Here is a 24,433-nt window from a genome sequence, read left to right as displayed (position 1 = left end):
GCATATGATGTACCTCAAATTAAATCTTTATAGTATATTGGTCCCTAGGTTTAAACCAGGGTCTGCAACCTGTGGCTCCAGAGCCGCAAATGGCTCTCTGGAGCTACCACAATGGCTCCTAATAACTTTGGTTAAAACTATAAAGAACCACCTGATGTTTTTAAATGTAGATCTAATAAAAAAAAATTTAAATTTAAGCAATTTATCAGTTTTTTTTTCTTGAATTGACTTTCCAAAACAAAATGAATCAAAAAGTACCCGGAATATTTTTTCCAGAAATGTCAACATCTCATAGAAGAAAATGTATCCCTCCACTTTTTGCAAAACTTTTATATTTTTCTTTATTTTAAAAACTAAAAATAGAAATACAATTATGGTTCTTTAAAAATGACAACAAACTAACTTGATATCTATCAACAATTCTAAGTTTGGGTTTTTGTTTTTCAAATGTTCCTGTAACACATGAGGCTCTAAACAGGTTTTATTTAGCTGGACTGAGGACAAAAAGGGCTTTTTCAGTTAAGGATGCAAAAACATGGTTTAGACTTATGTCAAAGTTGTATTTGTTCCATACAGACCAAGATGTTTTGAATTTTTTGAATTTTACCCTGAAGCTTTAATATGCAAAAACAGCAAACAAGGCAACGCTACCAATGTGTTCACACAAACTACTAAGGCAGCTTGAAATTGTCTAATTCAGCGTGTTTAACCTTTAGACACTGATGGGAGTTGAAAGCAGATGCTGATGACTCCTTCAAGATCCTGGACAGATATGAGTGATCTCAGGATGGCTCTGATGCGAATGGCTTCTCCTTTTCCACCCTGAATTAACTGATCAACAGTTCAGAAAAGAGAACATCTGGTAAGTTATTTTCCAAGTTAAATTATAACACAAAATAAATCTGTAACCGTGCTGAGCATATATATTAATGTTAAAATCCTGTCCACTTCATGCATTAAATTACAGAAGTATGTGTATTTTGTTTTGGAAATCTGCGCATGTTGCTTTTACATAATTCATCTGTAAGATATCAAATGAACCTAATCTCGCTGAGTCTGAAAGCAACCCAAGATCTCCTTCAAATATTTATTAGCAAATTATTTTCTCTCACCTGTGTGGTGTACAGCTAGTCAAGAAATGATTAAGAAGGAAAACATGTTTTATAACTGACTTATTATATTTGTTTTTACTGTGAGTCAAAAAAGCACACCAGGCAGGCTATCGTAGGATCAAGACTTTAGCAAATGTGACTGAACTCTCATTTAATTTTAAAGCCCCTTTTACAATTATTGCCAAATCAGAGATAGACATATGTAAACAGCTTAAAAGAATGTTGTTATGTAAACTTGATTTCCTCAGGCGGTCCTACAATACTGAAGTTTAAATTTAAATATTTGTTTTTTTCCTTCTGGCATGTTTTCTTGTCTTTCCCATTCTATAGAGTGGCTCAAATAACTATTTGTGCCTTAGTGTCATGTCATATTTACTGAATACCCAAGTAAAGCAGATATACTAGCTACAAATTTCATTAAGGCAATAGGGCTAACAACTGCCCCACTGTGCAGTCCTTCTAAAAAGCAATTAATTATTTACACAAGATTTATTTTACCCCAAAGTGAATATAAGTACGAGAATTATCCCCATTTGTTTAGCATCAAAATCTGTTATGGCAATAAAACATTTATTTTAAGGCATCTTTACATATCTTAACCGAAGGTGCCAATAACTGCAGAGGCCACTATTTGTGCCAAACAGCCCAATATGCACCACAGAAATAGGTGTACTGCCTACTGTTACCATCGTTCAAAACAGAGAAGGTATTCTTTGCTCAAGATATATTATAAGTAATACAATTAGAACTAGGTGGTGACAAACAATATTGGCATTTTCCACATATTCCATAACGGAATAGCAATTCACTATATTTGTGTAAAAACAAAGCTATTTAAAATACTGGTTGTCAGGATGCAGTAATTTGTCATCTTTTATGTTAGATATAATATTCATCTTATTGTGATTATGAGTTATTTTAAAATACAGGTTGATAATGCAAAAAATAAAAAACATAAAAATTATGTTAGATATTTGTTTTCATTATTAACTACAGATAGGAATTACAAGCAGAGCTAAAAATATAGAGCACCTCATGGTTTTTAGAGGATTTTTACATATGCCAGTATATACAGTTTTTCACACAATGCATTTAGATGTATGTTATTTGTTGTTGGGTCTATCTCCAAAAAAGATTATTTTACAGTATTTTTCTTGTTGTTGTACAAAAAACAAAACCACTTACATGCATCTCTGGAGCACAGCGTCCCAGCAAGTCAATAAGCGCTGAGTAGAAGGTCATGATGGCATGCCCCATGTGAATAAGGTCATTGTCATTGTTGTGGACAGCATCCCTTTTCCCAAAATCAATCACAAAAGCCAGAAGATTTTTAATGTCAAACAATAACACATCATTAAAAAAAAAACAACATTTAGAACCTTTCAGAGAGATTTTGATTTTAGATGATTTATTAGGTGTCTGCACACTAGTGATACAGACATTGATCTGTTTGAGTTCTGACTGGGGAGAGGTCCATCCATAGACGAGTCCTCAGAGATGCTTATGGCTTCCTTCATAGCTGCTAGGAGTCCATCTCCCCTATCTCCTCTCAGCGCAGGGCCAAAGCACTCGGGCCGGCGAATCAATAACCTCAAAACCACATATGCATTCTCCTCTACACTCTCACCTGTGGGGAAGGAGAGCACAGAAGATAAAGAAAAAACAAACAGTAATAGTATTATGGGTTGTATGTTTAATGTTTGTCCTCCATGCCCCAGTTCTACTGTGCGCATATTTCATTGAATTCATTGTACAGAAAATTAATAAACAGAAGCAATAAGACATTTATAACATAATCAAATTCTGACTGATGTAGCACAAACTGAAGACTTTAAGGAAGAGGGGAAACCTCAAATTACAGAGAGACAAGCAATTTCTAGAGATGACTCTTAGGCACTGGTTCAGAAAAAAAAAGATAATCAATAGCAGAATGAATTACCTCTGTTCCAAATGTCGAAGATAATGGGGAACATAAAAAGAAACAGCTCTTTGTGGCTTTTAGCCTTTGCATTTTGCTCCTTGCTCAGAAGCAAAATCCTTCTGGTCCTGTAGGCAATTATTATCCAGTGTATTTAATGCATAAATAGCAATACTAAATGCCTTTCAGAATTAGAAGTAAATGAATTCAATAATGACAGGTGTCGTTGTAATAAAAATAGTATTGATTGATTTCATTCATTCTATGTTGTTGTTTCTATGTCTCTGTTCAATTCCTGTTGAGTATTTTGGTTTAGGCTACTATGATTCTGAAGGCTTGTTTTTTTTTCCATTAGTACTATGCTTTTTAAATTTTCAGAGTTATTTATTTAACCCAAATGCTGGGTTTATGCTGTTGGGATGTAGGGGGATAATTTTAACCAAACTGTGGGTCAAAACCTGTGACCCAGTCTGTTGGGTTGAACAAGACTTAACATTCCTAACTATTTTTTAAATTATACTATGGTAAGCAAAAGCTAGCATCAGCTATGCTCAACATTCACATTTTGACCAAAGAATAGTTCATAAGGTGAACATAGAAGGGTAATTTGTCTTCACAGTTTTAAATATTTTGCAGGGGTAGTCTTGTGTCACAAGGAAGTCTTGTGTCACAAGATCTTATGATATTAAAATGTCAAAACAGGCGTGTTACGGGGCGGTAGAGAGCATGACCCATTTATGGAGAACTCAGTCCTCGACGCAGGCGTCCAGGGTTCAAGTCCCAACCCCAGAGACCTATGCTGCATGTCTTCACCCTCTCTCCACCTCACTTCCTGTCTGCCTACTCAAATAAAATAACAAAAATAAAGGCCACTAGCACTATGAAGAAAATCTAGCAAAACAATTTTAAATAAAATGGTAAAACATTTGTTCTCAATGTAAGGTCTGTCTCCAGCACTCTCTTTTTGCTTTTTCAGTACAGGCTATTATTTTGGGCTGTGGACATGAAGATGAGTGCTTTATTTTGCTACCCTGTATCAATGTTTGGGACTCTTATTTTGAAGTAAGACCCTTCTTGTGTTGTTGACTGGCTGTATCACAGAGACTCCGTGATACAGCCAGTAGTATCACTCTGTCATCACTTTTAAATTGTGTGGCAGCTTTTTGGGCACTTCATAGAAAAAAATAAATGGTGACAGAAAGACAAGATACAAATAAAGACTGGCTTACCATTGACCGCTTATGACGTTAAATTTGGCATCTGCTTTAGAGCTGTTTTTGGTGTTCAAAACCTAATATACTTCAAGTTGGCAAATTTGAAAAGAATAATTCTACACTAAAACATTTGTTACTTTTGTGAAACACAGAAATATCTTTTTTAATGCTGTTTTCTCTTTAGAACCACCTTAGATTAAAGAAAACATAAAAAATTCAAAACATAGACCACTCAAACCTGGACTGGAGACCTGGAGAATCTCTAAACCGTTTGGAGGGAAATGAAACCTATCTGTAGACTACTTGCCATAACATCATTTGTATTATTAGTTTTTCCAAAGATACTGTTAAATCTCACCTGATCTATTTTTTGTTATGCCAATCCCGTGTGTTGTCTCATCTTGTGAGCTGGGTATTTTGCTAACTATGTAATAGGGAACATTAAATTAAAATCATTCATCTTGGGTGCATGATGGAAAAGTTGGATTTAATCTTTGCTGGCTCTCTTCTATGTGATAATTAAATGTTGTTTGTTCTTTGTGTCTCTGTGTTGCCCATTAAATGCTGGAGGAAGGCATCTGTTCCCACATGACCCTACAAGGATTAAGTGGGCATGGAACATGGGATAGGTCATTTATTTTTTCCCAACTGTTATGGGTCACTTCAATCCATGTTTAGGGTTGAAAATCAGAGCAATACTGGGTCACACTTGTAATACAGTTGTACAACACTGTTGTGTTGAATCAACCCAATGGGGTTGTTTTTACCAAGCAAATCCACTCAGTATAGATTTGCTTGGTAATCGAGGACACTGTGACCGTGTCCTCGATTGCCTTGTTTCAAACTCATCATCATACTATCGCTATCTATGACAATTAATAAGGTGAAACGAAAAAGGCTTATAAAATAGTATTAGATGCTCTAATTGTGCAAATGTACCATTGCAGAAGACAGCAAACCGCAGAAAATCCAGATAGCGTTCTCCCTCCACAGGGTTCCATCCAATGTCAGTGTAGCCTTTTGCCACTAGCATCGAACAGCTGTAGAGACCACACCCAGCAAGGTACTGAACCACCTGGATTGTACATTAGATTATAATATTAGAAATAGCAGGCTTTTGTTTACTTTTTGTTGTGGTATTTCACAAAATCCCTCACAAACTAAAAAACAACAAAACACACGTAACAAAAAGCTCAAAATGCGCTGTTTTCTCTAAGAGTTCAACTAAATGATATTATTGGACCTTTTCTAGATCAGGTTCCTTTAGTGATAATGCCAGCTCATTATTATCCATAACAGAGGCTGCTGCCACATCAAGAGGAGTGGAGCCACGCATGGACGGTGAAGCTGAAGAGACAAAGAAGAGACAATTTATATTTAACAATTGAATTTACTAAAAACCTAACCTGTTGAAGCTGTTAAGTCTGTCTTGATACAAATCAGTTTAGAAACAGAACATACCTAGCCCAACTTTGCTGTTTTCTAGTAAATAGGTGAGGCGGTCAAACAGCGCTCCCTGATTGTGACGACTGATCCGACAAAAGTAACAGAGGAATCGACAGCAGCTGGCTACCATCTTGGGAAAGTTAATCTCCTTAAACAGGAACATTTAGGAAGAGTAAAGGGGGGTTAACTTACCTTTTTCTACAATAATAAGAGAGAATGTGTAAACAACAGCTGATTATGACTATCAGTCGCTCACCTTAGACTCTCCGTCTCCCAGAACATTAACCATCACCTCCATCACAGTCTCATGCATTCCCAAAGCCCTCATTAAATTGGGATGTTGGTAGAAAACTTTATTATTCATGATATCTCTGTATATACATAAATATACAAAAAAGTTACTGCCGAGCACATATTGAGAATTATGGATCACAAGAGACAACGAAGTCTCTCCCTACCCTAGCCTTCTGATCATCAGCTTCTCTTCTTCTTTCCCCATGCAAACACTCAGGAGAGAACGGATTTGGCCCAGAGAGGACAAGAGTGCCATGGTGTCCTCCACGGAAGACTGGCTGATAGTGTATGCCTTTGAGAGTGACCCTTCCATTTGGCCCTCGAGGCCCTGATACTGACGGTATAGCAAAGTGAAGATAGCCCTAACCAGTTTAGGGTCTTCTATATCTCTCTCCTGAGCCCAGTACACCATCGTCTCAGAAATCAGCCTTCTGAGGGATTCTGCAGAGATGACAGGAGGTGTGGAGTGTTGATAAAAGCTGGGAAGTGGAACCTTAAGGCATTCAAATTGAAAAAGCTAATACTGATACTAAGATAGCATCTTTCAGTTTCTAGACAAATATTTCAAAACATTACACATGTTTTGCCTGCAACAGATGACAGGTAACTGGAATGCAGAATATCAAATATTTGATTAAGTAAAGCAGGAGAGTCTCTCAAATTTTAAAATCTTAAAACATAAGGTGTACTTACTGATACTGGGTGATTTATACTTGTCCTCTTCAGTGGGTTTCTTTTGAAGTCCAACTGCTCTTGCTACTCGACCAAAAAACCGATCTTTTAAAGACATGTTGGCACAATCTTCCTCCTCTGAGTCCAGAACTATGTGAGTGCCTGGATAAGACAGAAAATTCATGGAAACTTCAACGATTTGAGAAACAATTAGAGTAAGTGCCCTCTACGAGGCTTTCATAGTCCAATGTCCTAATATGTGAAAGATCAGCAATGCGAGTACCACAGTGTGTGTTAAGGAGGTGATGAAAGTCCTGTAGGAGCTGTTGGAGTTCAACTGGACATGGACAGTTCTCTTGTTGTTCATCGTCTCTGAAGCTTAGCAGCAAATTGATCTTTTCACAGGGTGAGACATTTTGTTAAAAATATGAACAATAATACTGAGAACCATAATGACTCAGCATGTCTTATTTAAAGGAATAGTTCAGAATTCTTGAAGTGACAGTTACTATTTTACCAGCAATAGATACATTTCTTGAAGTTGAAGTTGAAGCTAAAAGGTAGACCTAGACCAAACTGAACTTCTACCATCTTACAAGAAGCAGAATAGGCTTTATTGACTCTACCAGTCAAAAGTTGGGACTCAACTTTGTTATTCAATGGCTTTTTTACATTTTTATTATTTTCTACGTTGTAGCTGCATAGTGGAGACATCAAAACTATGAAGTAAAAGTAAATATAATTATGTAGCAAACACAAAATTGTGAAATAACTCAAAACATGTTTAAATTTTAGATTATTTAAAATAGTTCCCTATGTTTTGTGTATTACTGTGTACACACTTGGCATTCTCTCAACTGAAATGGGTTTGAAGGAGTTCCCAGAGGTAGGAATAAAAATAAAGACAAACCATTGAATGAGAAGGTGTTTTCAAACTTTTGACTGGTAGTTTATGTGGACGTACATCATTAGTTTTCTTAAAAGGCAGGTTAGAATAGCACAAATAATGATTATAATGACTACAGTTTCAGATTTTAGCATTTTGAGTAAACACTATTGTATGAATTTTTAAACCGTAGTTAGATTTGCATTGGAAGGTTAATTATAAAGAAGCCGATGATTTTTTACATAGGAAATGGAAGCAGGAAGGTGTGTGCCTCCAATGATCTTCTTGTGTAACAATGGAAAACAGAAAGCATTTCTGTTCAGAGTATCAACCCAGAGTGCAAAAGTCAATTAAATATTTATCACTCGAACTACTACTATATTCACCACATCTACGTTTATCTGACAGTTTGCAGACTGGAAATGCTTTACATATTCTGTTCTTGGTAAATGTTTACACAGGAAGAAAATAGATGGTGTACTGCCTCCTACCTCCATTTATATAATAGTTATTCATTGGATTCTGTGTCAACAACCACCCAATGCAAACATGAGGATCTTTCAAAGGTTCATAAAGTAGTGTTCACATAAACTGCTAAAATGTTTTTGAGTTTAGAGATGTTTTAAGATGAACGAAGTTCACCTTGTCAGATCAGCTGTTAGCTTTAAACTCCAATATTAACTAATCGTGATTTATACTAAATGAAGACCCCAAGAAAAGTATGTATTGCACTTAAGATAGTAACTACTTATCACCTTCTAACAGAAGCTCACTTGTAAAATTCTGAAATATCTCCTATGGGCTGTTTCTCTGCAGTCCAGTGATACTGCTATAACCATCTATCTAGGTCTATTAAACCTGCTCTTGAGGAGGAAGCCGGAACTCCTTGGTTTTGCGAGCAGTCAGTGCTGCAGACATGTTGAGTGCCTGCATGACCTGAGTGTAACGAAACAGCTGGTTCTCCTGTAGCTGATGGACAAAGTTACCAGAGAATGCAGCCACAGCTTCAACTCTGCGTCGCACCTGGCAGTCACACAGGTAGGACAGCAGATGACAGAGCTAAAAAGAGAAATTGTGGAGAATGTTTCTTAATAGTTATAGTCACTAGAAAACTTATACCCCTTAAACTTTTTTCACATTTTGTTATGTTAAAACCATGAACTTCAATATGTTGGAATTTTTTTTTTATAAAAACCAACACTAATTACATAACAGTGAATAATTGTGAACTGGATGGAAAATGAAGTGAAGCATGGCTCTCAACTTTGTTTGCAAATAAAAATCCTAAAAGTGTGGCCTGGTAATTAGCTCCTTTTACTCTAATACTGCAAAATAAAATCCAAAGCACAAACTGTTCTTCGGAAATCATCTAACTAGTAAATAGAGTGCACCTGTGCATAATTTAATCTTAGAATAAACAAACTGCATCCTGAAGACCAACTGCAGAATCTGCTGACAGGACAAATATTAGTCATGTAATCCACAAATCTAACCTTTAAGGAAGATAAGTGACAAGGAAATCATAGCTCAAACAAAGCCATAAGAAAACCTGTCTGCAGTTTGTCATAAATCATGTAGGGGACACAGCAAACATATGAAAGAAGTTGCACTGATCTGTTCAAAGTAGAACTCTTTGAACAAAATATCTCTCTAGACTACTTAATCAGAGCATCCCCAGAGATGAATATGGTGGTGGTAGCATCATGTTGCAGGGTTTGTTTAATCAGGCAAGTTCATTTAATTGGTAATACGGTGTTAAATGAAATTCCAAGAAAAATCTGTAAGAGGCTGTAAAAGACTTGAGACTGGGGCAGATATTCACCAGCAGGACAACAACCATAAAGATAAAGCCGGAGCTACAGCAGAATGGTTTAGATCCATAATTCCCAACTGGGGTACAAGTACCACCAGTTTTTTTACTATAGCAATCACAAAGTTTGGGATGCAGGGCAGCAATATTGGACTTGAGGATGAATTGGTGGGAAAAGTCTGACACTCAAAATTCCAACTTCTGGCACTTGTTTTTTTCACTTTTTTAAACTAAAACCTGAAAAGCGTAACTTCTCTGTAAACTGGGAACACATAATTACACTGCATCATTTGGTGCTAATGTTTAAATTAGGCAGTGGTACTTGGCAAACTTAATATTTTTGTGGTGGTACTTGTTATGGGATGTTTGAAAAACACTGGTTCAGATCATATCCATAACACAGCACTGTCAAAGTCCAGACCTGGATCCGATTGAGAATGTGTAGCTAGACTTGAGGAGAAATTCTGTGTTATTTCCTTTCCACTTCACAATGTTGTCCTATGTTTATTTGGTCTGTCACATGAAATCCTAATAAAATCCATTATGATTTTTAGGTTTAAGTTGACAAAATGTGAAACTGTTTAAGGGGGATGTCTAGCCTTTGCAAGACATTGCAAGTTTTACCTGCTCAGAGCAACTCAACATCACAATCAGATGAAACAAAATTATAACTACTGGAAAGAATAAAATGAGTTTTTAATCACCTCTAGCTGGACAGCCTCTGGAAGCTTCATTTGAAGAAGCCCTTGTTTAATGGTATCATCTTCTTCTGTGTGGATCATTTTTCCTCTTTGTTCACCATCTTTAGTTCCCATTTCCTTCTCTTCAACCGTTTTGACATTTTTATTGATAATACTTGGTTCAATTAGCTTAAGAACATTTGCAAGGTCTTCATCACCAAACACCCCAATGACCAAAAGGTTGTACAACATTCTTAAAAGGGGAACAAGCAAAAGTTCAACACTGCCTCCTACAGGATCCCTAACAGCTTGACCGACAGCAAAAACCCCAGAAGTCAGCATGGCCACTGTCAAATTCTTCAGTGTGTCCAGGGGGATTTCTGGGCTGTCTGTGCAGGCTACTTCAGCAGCACCTTCTGCTTCCATCCCATCACATCTGACAAAACAAGGAGATGAAAAATGCTTCTGTGGTTTAAGGCATGCGCTACTCTCAGTGCTGAGAATGTCCTCTGGTGTTTGACCATTCCCTCCATCAAGAGCTCCATTGGCAGTACTGACATAAAATGAGGCTTCTCCAGTCTGGTCAGTCATTGGAATGATGTATTCATGGTTCATCATGAGGCATGCTGTGGTGTGGCTGCTTAGATAGACCTACAGGTGAAAAAGTATAAAAAGGTAACGAATATGTTGTTTTTGTTCTGCCATTTGTTTTTTTTATCCAGACTGCAGGTACCTGAATAAGCAGCTGATAATATGCCATGCGAAGCGGCCCGGGGAGGTGGGGATTCTGAATAGCATAAAGAAGCTGCGACTGGTCAACGTGACTGCAGAGAGCATGGCAAACTCTGGTGTTACCCAGGGCACATAGCGAGCAGTAGAGCAGGAGGATATTTTGATGAAAAGTGAGGAGGTCATCATGCTCAGACAGCTCCAAAATGTCAACACACCTACATAAATGTCATAGATTAATTAAGGACAATTTCAGAAGTTTTGCTTCCTTAAACTCTAATTAAAACTTTACCGGGAATATCTGAAGGATAATCATTTATCATTAGTTGCTGTGAGAAGATAAGATCTAAGATAATTGAAAAGGCACACACGAAATGTTTATATAAATCTGTAAACAAGACCACAAAATGATTTTTTTTTCTCTTAACCTGTTTTCATCAGGAATCTGAAGGGTCATCACTTGTTGGGGGTCAAAGCATTGGACTCTCCAGCCACGGTGCTCATCTGGTTGATCTACAAACACCTTTAATCCATTGTCTGGTACTCTAGTCCATGCAACAGGTTTCAGATGCTGGACCTGAAACCTTGGAGGGCACTGAGGACTTGGATTCCTTCTCTGACTGCGTAGCATACCTGATGACAAGGGCATGACATTCTAGAAGAAGACAAAAAGTGCATCAGCAAAGTTCGTCAAACTTAAACTTACCAAATCGTGTTTTACATGATTAACAATAATCCACATCTTACCATTTTATATTGATAAAGCTTCATTACCTTGATGCTTTCCAGTTCAAACTGGAACATGTTGCTGGTGGTGGGCTTGACAAAAACAGCCGGAAACAGCTTGGTACCAGCCTCCAGCTGATTTATGGGGGAAATAGTGTGTTGTCAGTTACATGCCTGGGACATGATGAAAACACATTTTTGATTTTATGTCCTGCAGGTGTTCTGAAACTCGACTAAACTTGAAATGAGACAAACTAACGTGCATAGAAAGGATCCATGAATTATCTTAATAGCTTGTTTTGAGTTCTCATGTTCATAAGTATACGCCATGTAACCAGAGAGGAAAGACACAAACAACAACAAATACAAATTTGAAGATCGTTAACAGACTTTTAAAAACTTTAGGAGCAATGTTAATACATCTCATTTAAACCTAAATGTGTTCATGATCACAGGCTGTAGCCTCTCTCACAATAAATACAACCATACTTTTGAGTTTCTTCTCCATATTTTCATTATGTAACTGTGGTTCTCTTTTTTGCTACCTACTGACTACTGTTTAGCAGAAATGACCTGTTCCCCCCACCAATCCCAGAATACAATGCGGTGTGACGTCCTGGTCACTCCCTGTTGTAGCAAAATGGGGTTTTGCTAAGTATTGACTCAGGGGGGCTGAATACATAGGTACACCACAATTTTCAACCTACTTGGAAGAAAGTCGACATTTCAACGCCATTGGAAGTAAAAGTGAGCAGTCCAGTAGCTGAGTCAATCAAGCAGCCAATTTCCAACCCTGCACTCCGACGACTCTGAGACAGGCCTGTTGCCTCTCCAGCGCAAACCATGAAACAGTTGCATCGCTTCACACTGTGCCAGAAGGATTGAAAAACATTAAATCAACATCTTAATTATAACACCTTCAGATAGGACATTAAGATCATTCAACTGGGCAGATTTTAATCTGACAAGAGCAAGTAAGGACACAACTCATATGTATTCACAAAAATATGCAACTGTCTTTGTGCACATTAACCTTTCTTGAACTTTGCCACTCTCGTCTCCAAGGTTGACAGTCACTGTGCCCACGTTGTCCGTGTCAAACGTTGTGTCATGCTGATGAAAATCAGAGGTCACCCAGCCTATCCACACGTTGAATGGCTCCTGGCCAGGAAGAACCCTCACTGCATAATAATACTAAAACAAATAGGTCATTTAGTGTCTCGGTTTGACATTCAAAGAATGCTTTCTGAGTTTTTTTGTATTATTGTGGCTGGTAATTGGCAAAGAACCACAGCATACCGCAAGTGCACAAGCTTTGTAAAACAAATTGCTTGATTTTTCCAACTCTAAGATGAAAAGATTGACAATGCAATATTTTCAGAAATGGCACACTACAAAAAACTAAGAAAATTTGAATTAGCACTATCCATGTGTTGTGTAATAAAGTGGTTGTGATGAAATGTGATAATGAGCAAATCTTACTCTGGAGCTCTGGATAAGATGATTGTAGTTATCCTTTTCAACAATGACATCTTCTAGAAGCCGTGCAGAGGAGTTGCAGCTGATTAAGCCTGGTTTAGTCCTTTTCATCATGAACCTTACAGATAACAGAATGTGAATGTTGTTATGCATGGTGTCTGTTTCCCACCATTGTTTCTTTGACTGCATTCAATTTTTTAATTTTCTCTTCTATTCAATCTGCAAATTTATTACCAGGTTGCTGTTGTTATCGTTATCACACAGCAGACACAGAAATGGTTTGAAAGCAGAGAAACATTATCATCCTGCCTAAATAAACATTTATGTCATGCATATTAAATACATGCATATGCATACATTTATAGAGTGACTTAGGTCTTCTTGAGTTATGGTAGGCTTAAGCTGCAAAAGGACTTGATCACTAAATAATCTAGCAGTCTTTTTTAACTGTTTCTCTCCATTTACACATTTTTGCTGCTATTAACATTGTACTCTAGCAGCAAATATGCATAAATGGAGAGAAACAGTTAAAAAGGACTGCTTGATCATTTAGCATATTTATCATTTATGCATATTTGCTGCTATTAACATTGTACTCTCCCCTGCGATGGATTGGCAACTTGTCCAGGATGTATCCTGCCTCTCACCCGTAGACTGCTGGAGACAGGCACCAGCTCCCCTGTGACCCACTATGGAATAAGCGGTATAGCAGATGAAAGAATGAACATTGTACTCTCTCTTTTTCTCCACAGAAGATACACGTGTCCCAGTCTTTCTGTATTTACCTGTGTCTCTGTCCTGTATGGAATAATTGACAGAGCTATTGCTGCTATTTAGTTTTTCCTTGCCTGACGAAATTAGTTCTGGCCCCACGATTCTACTCTGTAATTTCATCTTAAATTTTATATCTCTTAACTTGGAATTGACAGTTCAAAAGCTGCCTTAAAACTATGAGTAAAGTAATCTTTCAGATTTGCATGGTCTATGACACTGACAAACTCAAGAACAATCAGGACAGTTTACAACTATGTTAAACATCAGAAAACACATACTCTGTGTACACTTACGCTCTGTGTAAAAAAAAGTCATTACAACAAGTGGAGGTTAAGAGATAAAATAAGTGCATTTAACTTCAGGGGGCTGTCAGTTTTTCTAGTGTATGTTTACCTGCATCTCTCTCCCATCATTAACTCTATGTAGCGTCTTTTTTTTCTATAGAAAGGGCACCAGGCACAGTTCTGCTGTATTTTACTGTGTCTCTTTCCTAATCATTATTGATGGCAATAATTTTCTATAATTTATTCTCTTCTTTTCTTTCCATTAGAAAGTGTTTTTAGCTCCATGGTTCTTTCCTTAGCTGTTCCCCTTTCTTGAATGGAACTACTGATAAAGCTATTGCTGCCATTAACTGTATGTACTTGTTTTCTCTCACAGAAAAGGTTCACCTGGCTTAGATCCTCTTTTGTTTAGCTGTGTTTCTTTCTTGAGCGAAGCTACTCAAAAAGCTATTGCTCCCAATACGTATACTCATTTTTCTTTCCCACAAAAGGTAATCCTGGACCAGTCCTTTGGTTTTTTCATCTTTCCTTCCTGTCCTCTTAACTTTCAGCCTGTCGCAGTAAATGGCTAGTCATAGTGAGTTAAGTTCTACTGGACATTAGATAAATTAACTGAGTACAAATTAACTGAACTGAAATTGTGTTTCTAATATTTCAGATTTCACTATGTTTTATTAGTTTTAGATTCTCCATCACTTACCGCTGTTTCAATTTAGATGTTTTGTCATGACTGTGATCCTTGTGGTTGAGCTCATCTCTTGAGCCAGCAAAGCTGTGTGCTGACTTCATCAGAACCTCAAAGTCAGAGTCTGTGTCCTCCAGCTCCTTTCTCACTGAAAGACAACAGGCATTAATTACAGCACAGCCCTTGGGAGCTGAAGTAGAACAATCCATCAAGGTCATAATGGCACAATATCAGTGATCTAGACAGGGGATAAATCTGGATAATTGCAGCTGAATCCCATAAACACTTTACAGTATTTCACCCAATGGGTCACTGGTTTTTATGTGTTACATTAGATTCAATATTATCTGTGTACGTCCTCTGTCTGAGCAATGCATCCAAACCTGAACTTGGAGTTAGAGAGCTAGAGGGGACTAGAAGCACCCCCTCTGCAGGGCTTCTCAAAGTGGCAGCGCATTCAATGGGCATGCTGAGCCGGTAAAAGCCCATCTCGCTCCCTCCACCATGTTGCGCCAACAACCGCTGAGAGACCCTCAGGCTGGATAAGGAATCCATTGAGCCTCTGAGCCGAGTAACCTTGAATGAGATTTGCACATTGTTTTTGGGATCAAAGCTGTGCATCAAAACATCAAAAGAACTATATATAATGCTAGGTCCCAAAGATGGCTGCATATTAACTATCCAAAAGTTATTGTACGATACCAATGTCCTTGAAAAGGCATAGCAACTAAGCTGCTGTGAAAATGGATGCCTCCACTATTGCACTAACCTGCAGGTTGTGATCATCAGGCAGTATGGAAGTAAACTGGGGCAGTTTCCAACTCATCCACAGAGATGGGTCTCTGGTCATATTGAAAGCAAAAGGTTTATAACCCTCTTGCTGACCACACACATTAAAGTACTGCAGAGATTTCACCTGGCGGCCGAGATTTAGCCTCCCCACCTGGTTCATGCCAACACTGACCACAGGCAACAGGCCTAAAACAAAACAGATTAAAAAAAATCTTCATTCAGTCATGTCTATTCAAGAGTGGACTTCATCAAAATAGGAAAGATAGGCAAGAATTAAAACATTTACAGTGCTGTGTACAGTGGTGTTTACTCTCTAACAGATTTCCTCAGTTCTTTCTTTTTTATGTGACACTTGAATTAAATTTTCAAATGATGATTTCATTTAACAAGGGAAAATTTATACAAAGTACACTGTCCTTGTTTAAAATGTTACTGCCCTCGTGTTAAATCCGGAATAAACTGTGATAGAAAAAAAACTTTTTTCAATTAAATGTAACAAGCCACACCTAAGCCTGATTACTGCTAGAACTGTAGAATCAAGAACTCACTTAAGTAGCACCTGTCTGACAACAGGAGGTAGGCTAAAAGATCTCAGAAAGTAACACCTCAAGCTAAAGAAATTCTAGGACATAGTAGACACAAAGTTGATGAACAATTGAACAATTGTAAATTGTAACAAAGCCATTTCTAAGGCTTTGGATATCCAACCAACCACAGTGAGAGCCATTATGCAGAAATGGAGAAAATAGTGATGAATTATCACGGAAATAGCCAGGGTACCAAAGTTATTTTAAGACCGGATCAACAACTCCATCAGAAGGTCACAAAATAACCCAGAACAACATCTGAGGCAGTGCAGGCTTTACATACAAGAAACAGAACGTGTGTGGTCAAACATATCCTCCAAAGGAGAGTTTCAAGATCAAAACCACCTGGAAGTCATTTGCGAGTTCCATCTTTGAGTGGTGTTCTGGAGGTGGGTCAAAAGGCAAAGCTTGAACATGACAGCCATAAATGATAGAAACCCTTAATTGTGCTCTGAACCAGAAAATCCTGAAGGAGAATTGCAGGTCATCAGTTTCTGACCATAAGGTCAAGCAAACTTGGGTTATGCTGCTCCATGATGGCCAAAAGCACACTTACCAACAACACCTCTGAATAGGCACTGAACGGACGATTTTGGTGTGGTCTAGTCAAAGCCCTGAACTTAAATCTAATCAAGATACTTTGGCATGTCCTTAAACAGACAATCTCTCCAATGTGGATGAATTAAAACAATTCTACAAAGAAGAGTGGGCCAAAATATCCACAATAATGTAAATGGCTCATTACCAGTTACTGCAAAAGCCTATAGCCAGCTCTTGCTGAAACAACCAGTTATTAGGTATTTAACATAAGACCAGATTGGTTGTTAGCTTTTTTCCATTGAATAAATGAAATTATCATTTGAATCATAATTTAACCTGCACTTTCTCAGTTTATCTTTTCCAAACATCAAAATGTGTCTGATGATCGGAAAAAGTGTAACAAAAAAGCAAAAAAGAAGGGACCTGTAAGGGGGCAAATACTTTTTACCAGCAGATAATCTATATTTTCTCCATAGACAATATCGGTGTTCAGTATACAAACTCCAGCAAGGGAGTTTTCCACACCATCTCTTATATCCAAATCCTTGGCAGCCAGCTCTGATCCTCTGTCATTAAACAGCAGCTCTCCATTGAGTGTGACCATCATGGTGCCTTCAAACATGTCCACCAAGCAACCCACCACATCGCCTCTGAGCCAGGGACGTCCCAAGGGCTCACAACCCTGATGGCACCACTGAGCCTGAAAGCAACAGCATTGGAAGAAATAATAAGACTTTTTATTATTTGAGCAGGTATAGACATTCAGAAATACAACATCAAAGTCCTAGAAAAAGGGAAGGATCAAAGTAATAAATAAAAGCAGAAATCCCGACATTTGTAAAAGTAAACAAACAGGTAAATAGCATTTAAAGCAAATAGCCTGAGGTGCATTTACTTCTCTGCAAATGAACAAATGTAAGAACACATCAGGATAAAACATTCAGAATTTTCACTCTAGGATTTGACACAAAATACAAATTTGTAAACAATACTTTTAAAATATTTCTGCATAGTAAAAATCCAAATTTCAAGGACTGACACTAGACAGCGAGAACAGTTGTGAATACCAACACAAAGAATTGAGAGTCAGGGTGATTTGTTGGCTTTAGTAAACACTACAGATTCCAAGGTGGTTTCTAAAGCATTTTCATCTACTCTGATGAATGGCCAGAGTCAAATATGATTAAGGTCAGGTGAAGGGATTGCTGCAAAGGGTTCAATCTTATATATTTTATGCTGCCTATAAATAACAATGCACAAGCCATGATGGTTGCAAATGCTAATGCTGACGCTGAAGTGAATGGTGACAAGGATAATAACCATCTTCAGAACTCTGTCGTGTTCTGTATTGAAGTTTGTTTGATTGATTTTTGCAAATAATCACCACTTGTACATTCCATATTCACCTGGTTTAACATTAACTAGCAACATGGAAAGCCAATGCAGCAGCCATACAAATGATACAAATAATTAACGTTTAGTACTGAAGTTAAATAGTTAGTTTGTGTGTGTATTATATAACTTTTGTATACTTAATGTAACATGTTAGATAATTACTGTCAAAAATGAAACATAGTGAACACTGTTTCAATCTAATTGAAATATTCACTTAAAACCAATTTATTTTGTTGAGACACCACATAAATTATTATTAATTTGGGATTATCTGCTTTTAATTTAAGAATAGTTTTATTGATTTAGGTTTTCTTTGAATATTGTGGATGATTTCACTTTTTTGCTACTTTGTGGGACTTTATTTCACATTTAAATGACAGAAAAGGTGGCAGATTATAAGGGAGAAGATACAGATTGGGGTTGGCAGTGGACCCTGGAACAGTTTTGCTAAGGACTATAGCCTCCACATATGGCTTACCTGCTTTACAAATTGAGCAGCGCAGTGCCAGGTATATTACATGCTACTCATTTACTGAAATGATGCACTATGAGTGCTTTGTTTTGTAGTTAAGCTTACACGAAAGGACACAGATTTGATTAGTAAATTGCTGACATGACAAGTTGTTGACCCATATTCAGGGATGAGGCCAGGAGGGGCATGATCAACAAAGATTTTATTAATGACACAACTTAGAAAAACATGACTGGCAGCAGACAGCAGTAACAGAGAATCTGACAATGGAATGAGAACCAATGAGTTGTTATGTTGCGGTAGTTTAGAAAATTGAATGTTAACCAGGTGACTAATTGACCAGATCAGGAACAGCTGTGGGAGAGCCGGGAGCTGAGGTACTGAGGGAAAGGAGTAAATGCCAAAAATAACCACTGAGACTAAAATGATTAAACACAAAGTCAAACGCGTAATTAAAACCATGTGGGTTAAGCAGTGGTGTAAACCTTTAATACTTTTTATTACTATTGTGGTTTTAATTAAAGACCTATAACTATACAAATTGCAATAATAATATATATTTGCTTAAATTATATTTAATTGACTTGAAAGCTTAAACAAGTAAAATAAAACCATTCTATCTTAAATTGACTTTTTTAGCTGTGGTATTTAATTTAAGGGCATTTACACAAAGGTTACTTGACTTCAATCCCTTCCAAAAGTATGTAGTCAGCTAGCTTTGTGTTTAAGCCAAGCTTCATGAAATATACTGTTTTCCCACAATGAAGGAGCTGGAAGCTGAAATAGGAACAAGAAGGTTTTGATTTTAATTGTCTATATTTTAACAGTCTAGAAATTTAAAGTCTAGAAATAAAGTTGTTTCGACAGGGCTCATTGCATCCTTGCATCACAAGGTTTATAATATTATCACAGCCTGAAGAGACATGAATCGCTAAGCCAGAACCACAAATTCTGAAACAAGTAAATGCTGCTGATGCAATTCTTAAAACAATAAATAAATAAAAAATAACAATAGAAGCAATTAATGATCCAACACAAAAGCGTAAGGTAATTTGTTTTGAATTTAAGACCTATGTTGGAAATCTGTTTATCTCTGATTATGTGTAAGTAGTAAGAAGATGAAGGTATGTGCCTAAAACATTAACCCTTTACTGGTGAGAAAATTCAAGGTAAGAGCTATGTTTGTAACCTGAATGTCAGGTTGTGTTAGATTGAAGCTAGTGAAAGATGGGGATGGCACTGATTGATCTGACATGTATTTATAACTCAAGGGTTAGCAATTACCAAACTGAATTCAACACCCAAAGAGTAATAAACATAATTATAACATTGATTTTTACTCTTTGCAGATCAGGGTCTTCTTAGCTATAAAAGGTCTTGTTGATCATAATTTGAAAACATAGAGTATCTCTTTAAGGGAGGCTTGCATTCAATCAGCACAAACAGCCTTGAAATATGAAAGCAAATGATTTTGTCAAATTAGTTTGTGAGCATTAAGGGAAAACATATCTAATTACTGATGTTTGCACAAATCAAACGAGATTGAAAAACAGGTGTTTACTAGAGATCAGATAAATAGTTTGTTAATGCTGTGCAAGTATTTTTAAAAACTGAAAGAAAAGGTAAACCTTGAACAAGTTCTTACATTAAACATATATTAGATTAAAAAACAAGACACATCAAAGTCCACAGTATGTGTTTTCCGGATGGGATTTTGGTTTCTTTGGAAAAATCACACGTTGTTAACCTGGAATGCCTCACCTCAAATCCATCAAAGACATAAGCCTGGTCATCTGAGCCGAGCTCTTTATCTGGAGTACAGCCTGGTCGGGCCCAGCCCACTTTCATATTCCCGGCTGTCACTACTTCAAATTCAAAATACCACTTCCCCATGGTCACCGCATAGGATTTATCTGGTCTGAGCACTCTGCTCTTCTCCACAGAAAAGAGGCATGGCTTTGATAGAGCAGCTGTCAGTCAAAATAAACAGAGCAAATGTGGTTATCTCAAAAAATAAAAATCTCTTGTTTTTTGGGTTTTTTTGCAGATAAATAGATAGATTAACCCTGACAGATGGCACAGCAATAAACCCTAGTTTAAAAATTCAAACTTATAGTTTTTATTTGGTATTATAAGTTAACTATTCCTTGACAACACCTATATTGTTTATGAAGTCTACAATAGACAGCAGTGCAATAAATAAAACTAAAACATTCAAGATAAACAATAGGGCTTTGATTCATACTCTGTTCCTGGCTTTGGGACTCTAGGCTGTAGCCAAATGCCAGCAGGATACAGATGTCCTCTCTCACACTCTCTATGTTTGCTTTCCTCATCCTTTCATCAACAAGGCTGTAAGGCACGAGGTGAGGGCTCCGCTTCCCTTTTGTATCCTGAAAATACAAATTTGAAAGAACAAAACAGGTAACTAAACGTTGTCTAAAAATCTTTGAGAATGTTAGCCTTGAGAAAATGCATACCTTCTTTGCACAGACTTGCTTGAAATCCTTTTAACATAACAATCTGAGTTTAATAAAAACACACTTTAAACTTTAAATTATACTTGTTTCGCTGCAGAACAGTAATCATTGAAATTATAATATCATTGAAAAATACATTTATTTTAGTAAATAATTCAAAAAGTAAAACTATTGTTCAAAACACGCCAGGTGACACTGTATGTTTCAAGAGTTAGTTTCTGTTCATTTTATTGGTTACAACTGATGAAAACCCAGAATTGTTTCTCAGACTGGACTACTTGTATTTTTAAAACACAAATGGTACAGTATGCTATGGCCTACAAAATCATAGGGAAGACTGCTGATTTGAAAGTCAAAGAAGCTAGCTGTTAGAGTGCTGTATCAATGTGTATTATTGGAAAGTTACGTGAAAGAAAAAAATCTGTCAGAAAACAGTGCATAAGTGTGTGGTTTGAAGCACCTGGGTGGTGTCTGAAGTACTCAACTGCTTTGTATTTTATACAAACCATCTAATTGGTTCTACAATATTCCAATGGTTGCCAGGTAAATAATTTTAACGTGTAAGCATGAGTGTGTCAGAGTAAGATATCGCTCTTTAGTGCTGATCATCATGTCTCAAATGCATTTCATTTTATTGATCAATAGATGTCCTGCTCAAGCATGGTGTCACTGAAGTCTTGCGTAATGAATCAAGTGTCAAAACTAAACTAAAACCCACAGAGAATCTGTGGGTTTTATCAAGAGGAAACGCTGCAGATGTACGTAGACCTCACTGACACAGTAATATGTGTTAAAGGAGCCTGGACAGTGCATTGCATATACTTTACAGTACATAGATATTCTTCTTCATTTGATTACATTTCTTTATTAATATTTTTTGTTGGTCTTATGCAATTTTGCAATTTATTGCGAAACTGAACCCTTGACTTTTATTAGCTGAAAGTCATAATCATCATTGTCAACTGAAATTAACCCTAAAATACTATATATCCCTCTGTATGTAATGATTATCTTTAATATGATTTTGACTTTTTGAATAGAATTTGTGAAATATATAATTTTTTATGGCATTATAATCTGTTGAGATGAACCAGTATACAACCAGTGCAAAAAGACCACACAAAAGAACACCTGCTGAGATCCATAGGTCCATCCCTGTTTTATACGCTCTCTGGCCCATACATTATGTTGATTTTCTGCCAACAAGGCAACCACATCCTCATCTGCTGAACTGAGAATAATTTGGCTTAAATCTATTGGTGTAGGCCTGTAGCCACAGGGCAGCTCGTACCTGAAATGATAGAGGAAAAAAAACATTTGTTTATCAAGATCACATCTAAAAAGATTTTTCATCAAGACTTGTTTTATAAAAAATCTAATTCCACTGTTATGACACCAGAATATTGTAAGTCCCTTTCAAAATACAATGAAAGACAACATTGAAATGATTACTTTGTGTGTAGTCTCATGTATTTTATACGTTCCTCAGCCTGGTCATCTGCTAAAGCAATGTGGAAACCAAGGGCAAGCAGGGTCCTTCAATTTAAGAACAGAAACACAGAAATAGAGCAGGCCCAAATTCTTAATTTAAAATTTCAATGATAAATCTCAGCGAGGCTTTGATTTAGCTTTAGTTCATAATATTATGTTTCATTTGTTGCAGCTCACTTAAGTGTGTCCTCAGCCATCTGGAGGTTCTGGTGTCTCTCCTGCTCTGGAAGCTTGGAGAACTCCACTAGACAAGGGTCGTGTTGCTTACCTTCATCTTTTACCTGATTAATAAAAACAGCTGTTTTTTTTTTTTTCATTCTACAAACAGAACTGAAGCACAAAGACTAATTAATTAAACTCTAAAAACTACTTTTCTTACTGGTCCATTTGTCCAACCGAAGTCAATTCTGTTCTTTACCCAGAGCTCATGTAAATTTTCTGCCATTTTTTCTCGGATGTCTTCAAGTTGTGGAGGTAATGCAACCTATAAACGCAATGTCTGTCAATGCAGTATTGCAGAAGAATTCAGAAATTCACATACACTTGTCCTGGGCATAAATGCCAAATCAATCCCAGGCTTTTAATAAGCTATTTGAACGGTCCTTTTTGAGGCTAAACTAATAATAAAAAATATGACTTAAATTTTTTTTAAAACATTGTGAATTTAATTGATTCCATACAGGGTAGATATTACATATTCAGCTTCAAATATGTACAGGGGTTGGACAATGAAACTGAAACACCTGTCATTTTAGTGTGGGAGGTTTCATGGCTAAATTGGACCAGCCTGGTAGCCAGTCTTCATTGATTGCACATTGCACCAGTAAGAGCAGAGTGTTAAGGTTCAATTAGCAGGGTAAGAGCACAGTTTTGCTCAAAATATTGAAATGCACACAACATTATGGGTGACATACCAGAGTTCAAAAGAGGACAAATTGTTGGTGCACGTCTTGCTGGCGCATCTGTGACCAAGACAGCAAGTCTTTGTGACGTATCAAGAGCCACGATATCCAGGGTAATGCCAGCATACCACCAAGAAGGACGAACCACATCCAACAGGATTAACTGTGGACGCAAGAGGAAGATTTCTGAAAGGGATGTTCAGGTGCTAACCCGGATTGTATCCAAAAAACAAAACCACGGCTGCCCAAATCACGGCAGAATTAAATGTGCACCTCAACTCTCCTGTTTCCACCAGAACTGTCCATCAGGAGCTCCACAGGGTCAATATACACGGCCGGGCTGCTATAGTCAAACCTTTGGTCACTCATGCCAATGCCAAACGTCGGTTTCAATGGTGCAAGGAGTGCAAATCTTGGGCTGTGGACAATGTGAAACATGTATTGCTCTCTGATGAGTCCACCTTTACTGTTTTCCCCACATCCAGGAGAGTTACGGTGTGGAGAAGCCCCAAAGAAGCGTACCACCCAGACTGTTGCATGCCCAGAGTGAAGCATGGGGGTGGATCAGGGATGGTTTGGGCTGCCATGTCATGGCATTCCCTTGGCCCAATACTTGTGCTAGATGGGCGCGTCACTGCCAAGGACTACCGAACCATTCCTGAGGATCATGTGCATCCAACGGTTCAAACATTGTATCCTGAAGGCGGTGCCGTGTATCAGGATGACAATGCACCCATACACACAGCAAGACTGGTGAAAGATTGGTTTGATGAACATGAAAGTGAAGTTGAACATCTCCCATGGCCTGCACAGTCACCAGATCTAAATATTATTGAGCCACTTTGGGGTGTTTTGGAGGAGCGAGTCAGGAAACGTTTTCCTCCACCAGTATCACGTAGTGACCTGGCCACTATCCTGCAAGAACAATGGTTTAAAATCCCTCTGACCACTGTGCAGGACTTGAATATGTCATTCCCAAGACGAATTGACGCTGTACTGGCCGCAAAAGGAGGCCCTACACCATACTAATAAATTATTGTGGTCTAAAACCAGGTGTTTCAGTTT

At 37.4% G+C, this 24,433-nt stretch overlaps 1 protein-coding gene across 1 annotated transcript in view; it reads right to left on the bottom strand.

Annotated features, from left to right (window-relative positions):
• ryr2b (ryanodine receptor 2b (cardiac)) overlaps positions 1 to 24,433 on the bottom strand; it is a 102,342-nt gene that overhangs the window by 58,888 nt on the left and 19,021 nt on the right. The window contains exons 21-48 of the mRNA XM_047352549.1: positions 22,846 to 22,950; positions 22,644 to 22,747; positions 22,428 to 22,511; positions 22,107 to 22,266; positions 20,741 to 20,888; positions 20,257 to 20,465; positions 17,154 to 17,328; positions 15,479 to 15,687; positions 15,093 to 15,285; positions 14,725 to 14,857; positions 12,970 to 13,084; positions 12,521 to 12,681; positions 12,195 to 12,354; positions 11,536 to 11,622; positions 11,190 to 11,416; positions 10,766 to 10,979; positions 10,057 to 10,683; positions 8,401 to 8,601; positions 6,940 to 7,051; positions 6,678 to 6,818; positions 6,149 to 6,425; positions 5,947 to 6,061; positions 5,706 to 5,838; positions 5,488 to 5,591; positions 5,184 to 5,319; positions 2,553 to 2,739; positions 2,298 to 2,406; positions 711 to 831 (exon numbers count right to left, since the gene is read on the bottom strand). Of these exons, the coding sequence (XP_047208505.1) occupies positions 711 to 831; positions 2,298 to 2,406; positions 2,553 to 2,739; positions 5,184 to 5,319; positions 5,488 to 5,591; positions 5,706 to 5,838; positions 5,947 to 6,061; positions 6,149 to 6,425; positions 6,678 to 6,818; positions 6,940 to 7,051; positions 8,401 to 8,601; positions 10,057 to 10,683; positions 10,766 to 10,979; positions 11,190 to 11,416; positions 11,536 to 11,622; positions 12,195 to 12,354; positions 12,521 to 12,681; positions 12,970 to 13,084; positions 14,725 to 14,857; positions 15,093 to 15,285; positions 15,479 to 15,687; positions 17,154 to 17,328; positions 20,257 to 20,465; positions 20,741 to 20,888; positions 22,107 to 22,266; positions 22,428 to 22,511; positions 22,644 to 22,747; positions 22,846 to 22,950 (4,747 nt within the window). The remainder of the gene's footprint in view (positions 1 to 710; positions 832 to 2,297; positions 2,407 to 2,552; positions 2,740 to 5,183; positions 5,320 to 5,487; positions 5,592 to 5,705; positions 5,839 to 5,946; positions 6,062 to 6,148; positions 6,426 to 6,677; positions 6,819 to 6,939; positions 7,052 to 8,400; positions 8,602 to 10,056; positions 10,684 to 10,765; positions 10,980 to 11,189; positions 11,417 to 11,535; positions 11,623 to 12,194; positions 12,355 to 12,520; positions 12,682 to 12,969; positions 13,085 to 14,724; positions 14,858 to 15,092; positions 15,286 to 15,478; positions 15,688 to 17,153; positions 17,329 to 20,256; positions 20,466 to 20,740; positions 20,889 to 22,106; positions 22,267 to 22,427; positions 22,512 to 22,643; positions 22,748 to 22,845; positions 22,951 to 24,433) is intronic.

This window comes from Girardinichthys multiradiatus, chromosome 22 (assembly GCF_021462225.1).
Source record: "Girardinichthys multiradiatus isolate DD_20200921_A chromosome 22, DD_fGirMul_XY1, whole genome shotgun sequence".
Classification (NCBI taxonomy): domain Eukaryota; kingdom Metazoa; phylum Chordata; class Actinopteri; order Cyprinodontiformes; family Goodeidae; genus Girardinichthys; species Girardinichthys multiradiatus.
This window is presented reverse-complemented; position numbering and strand designations above follow the sequence as displayed.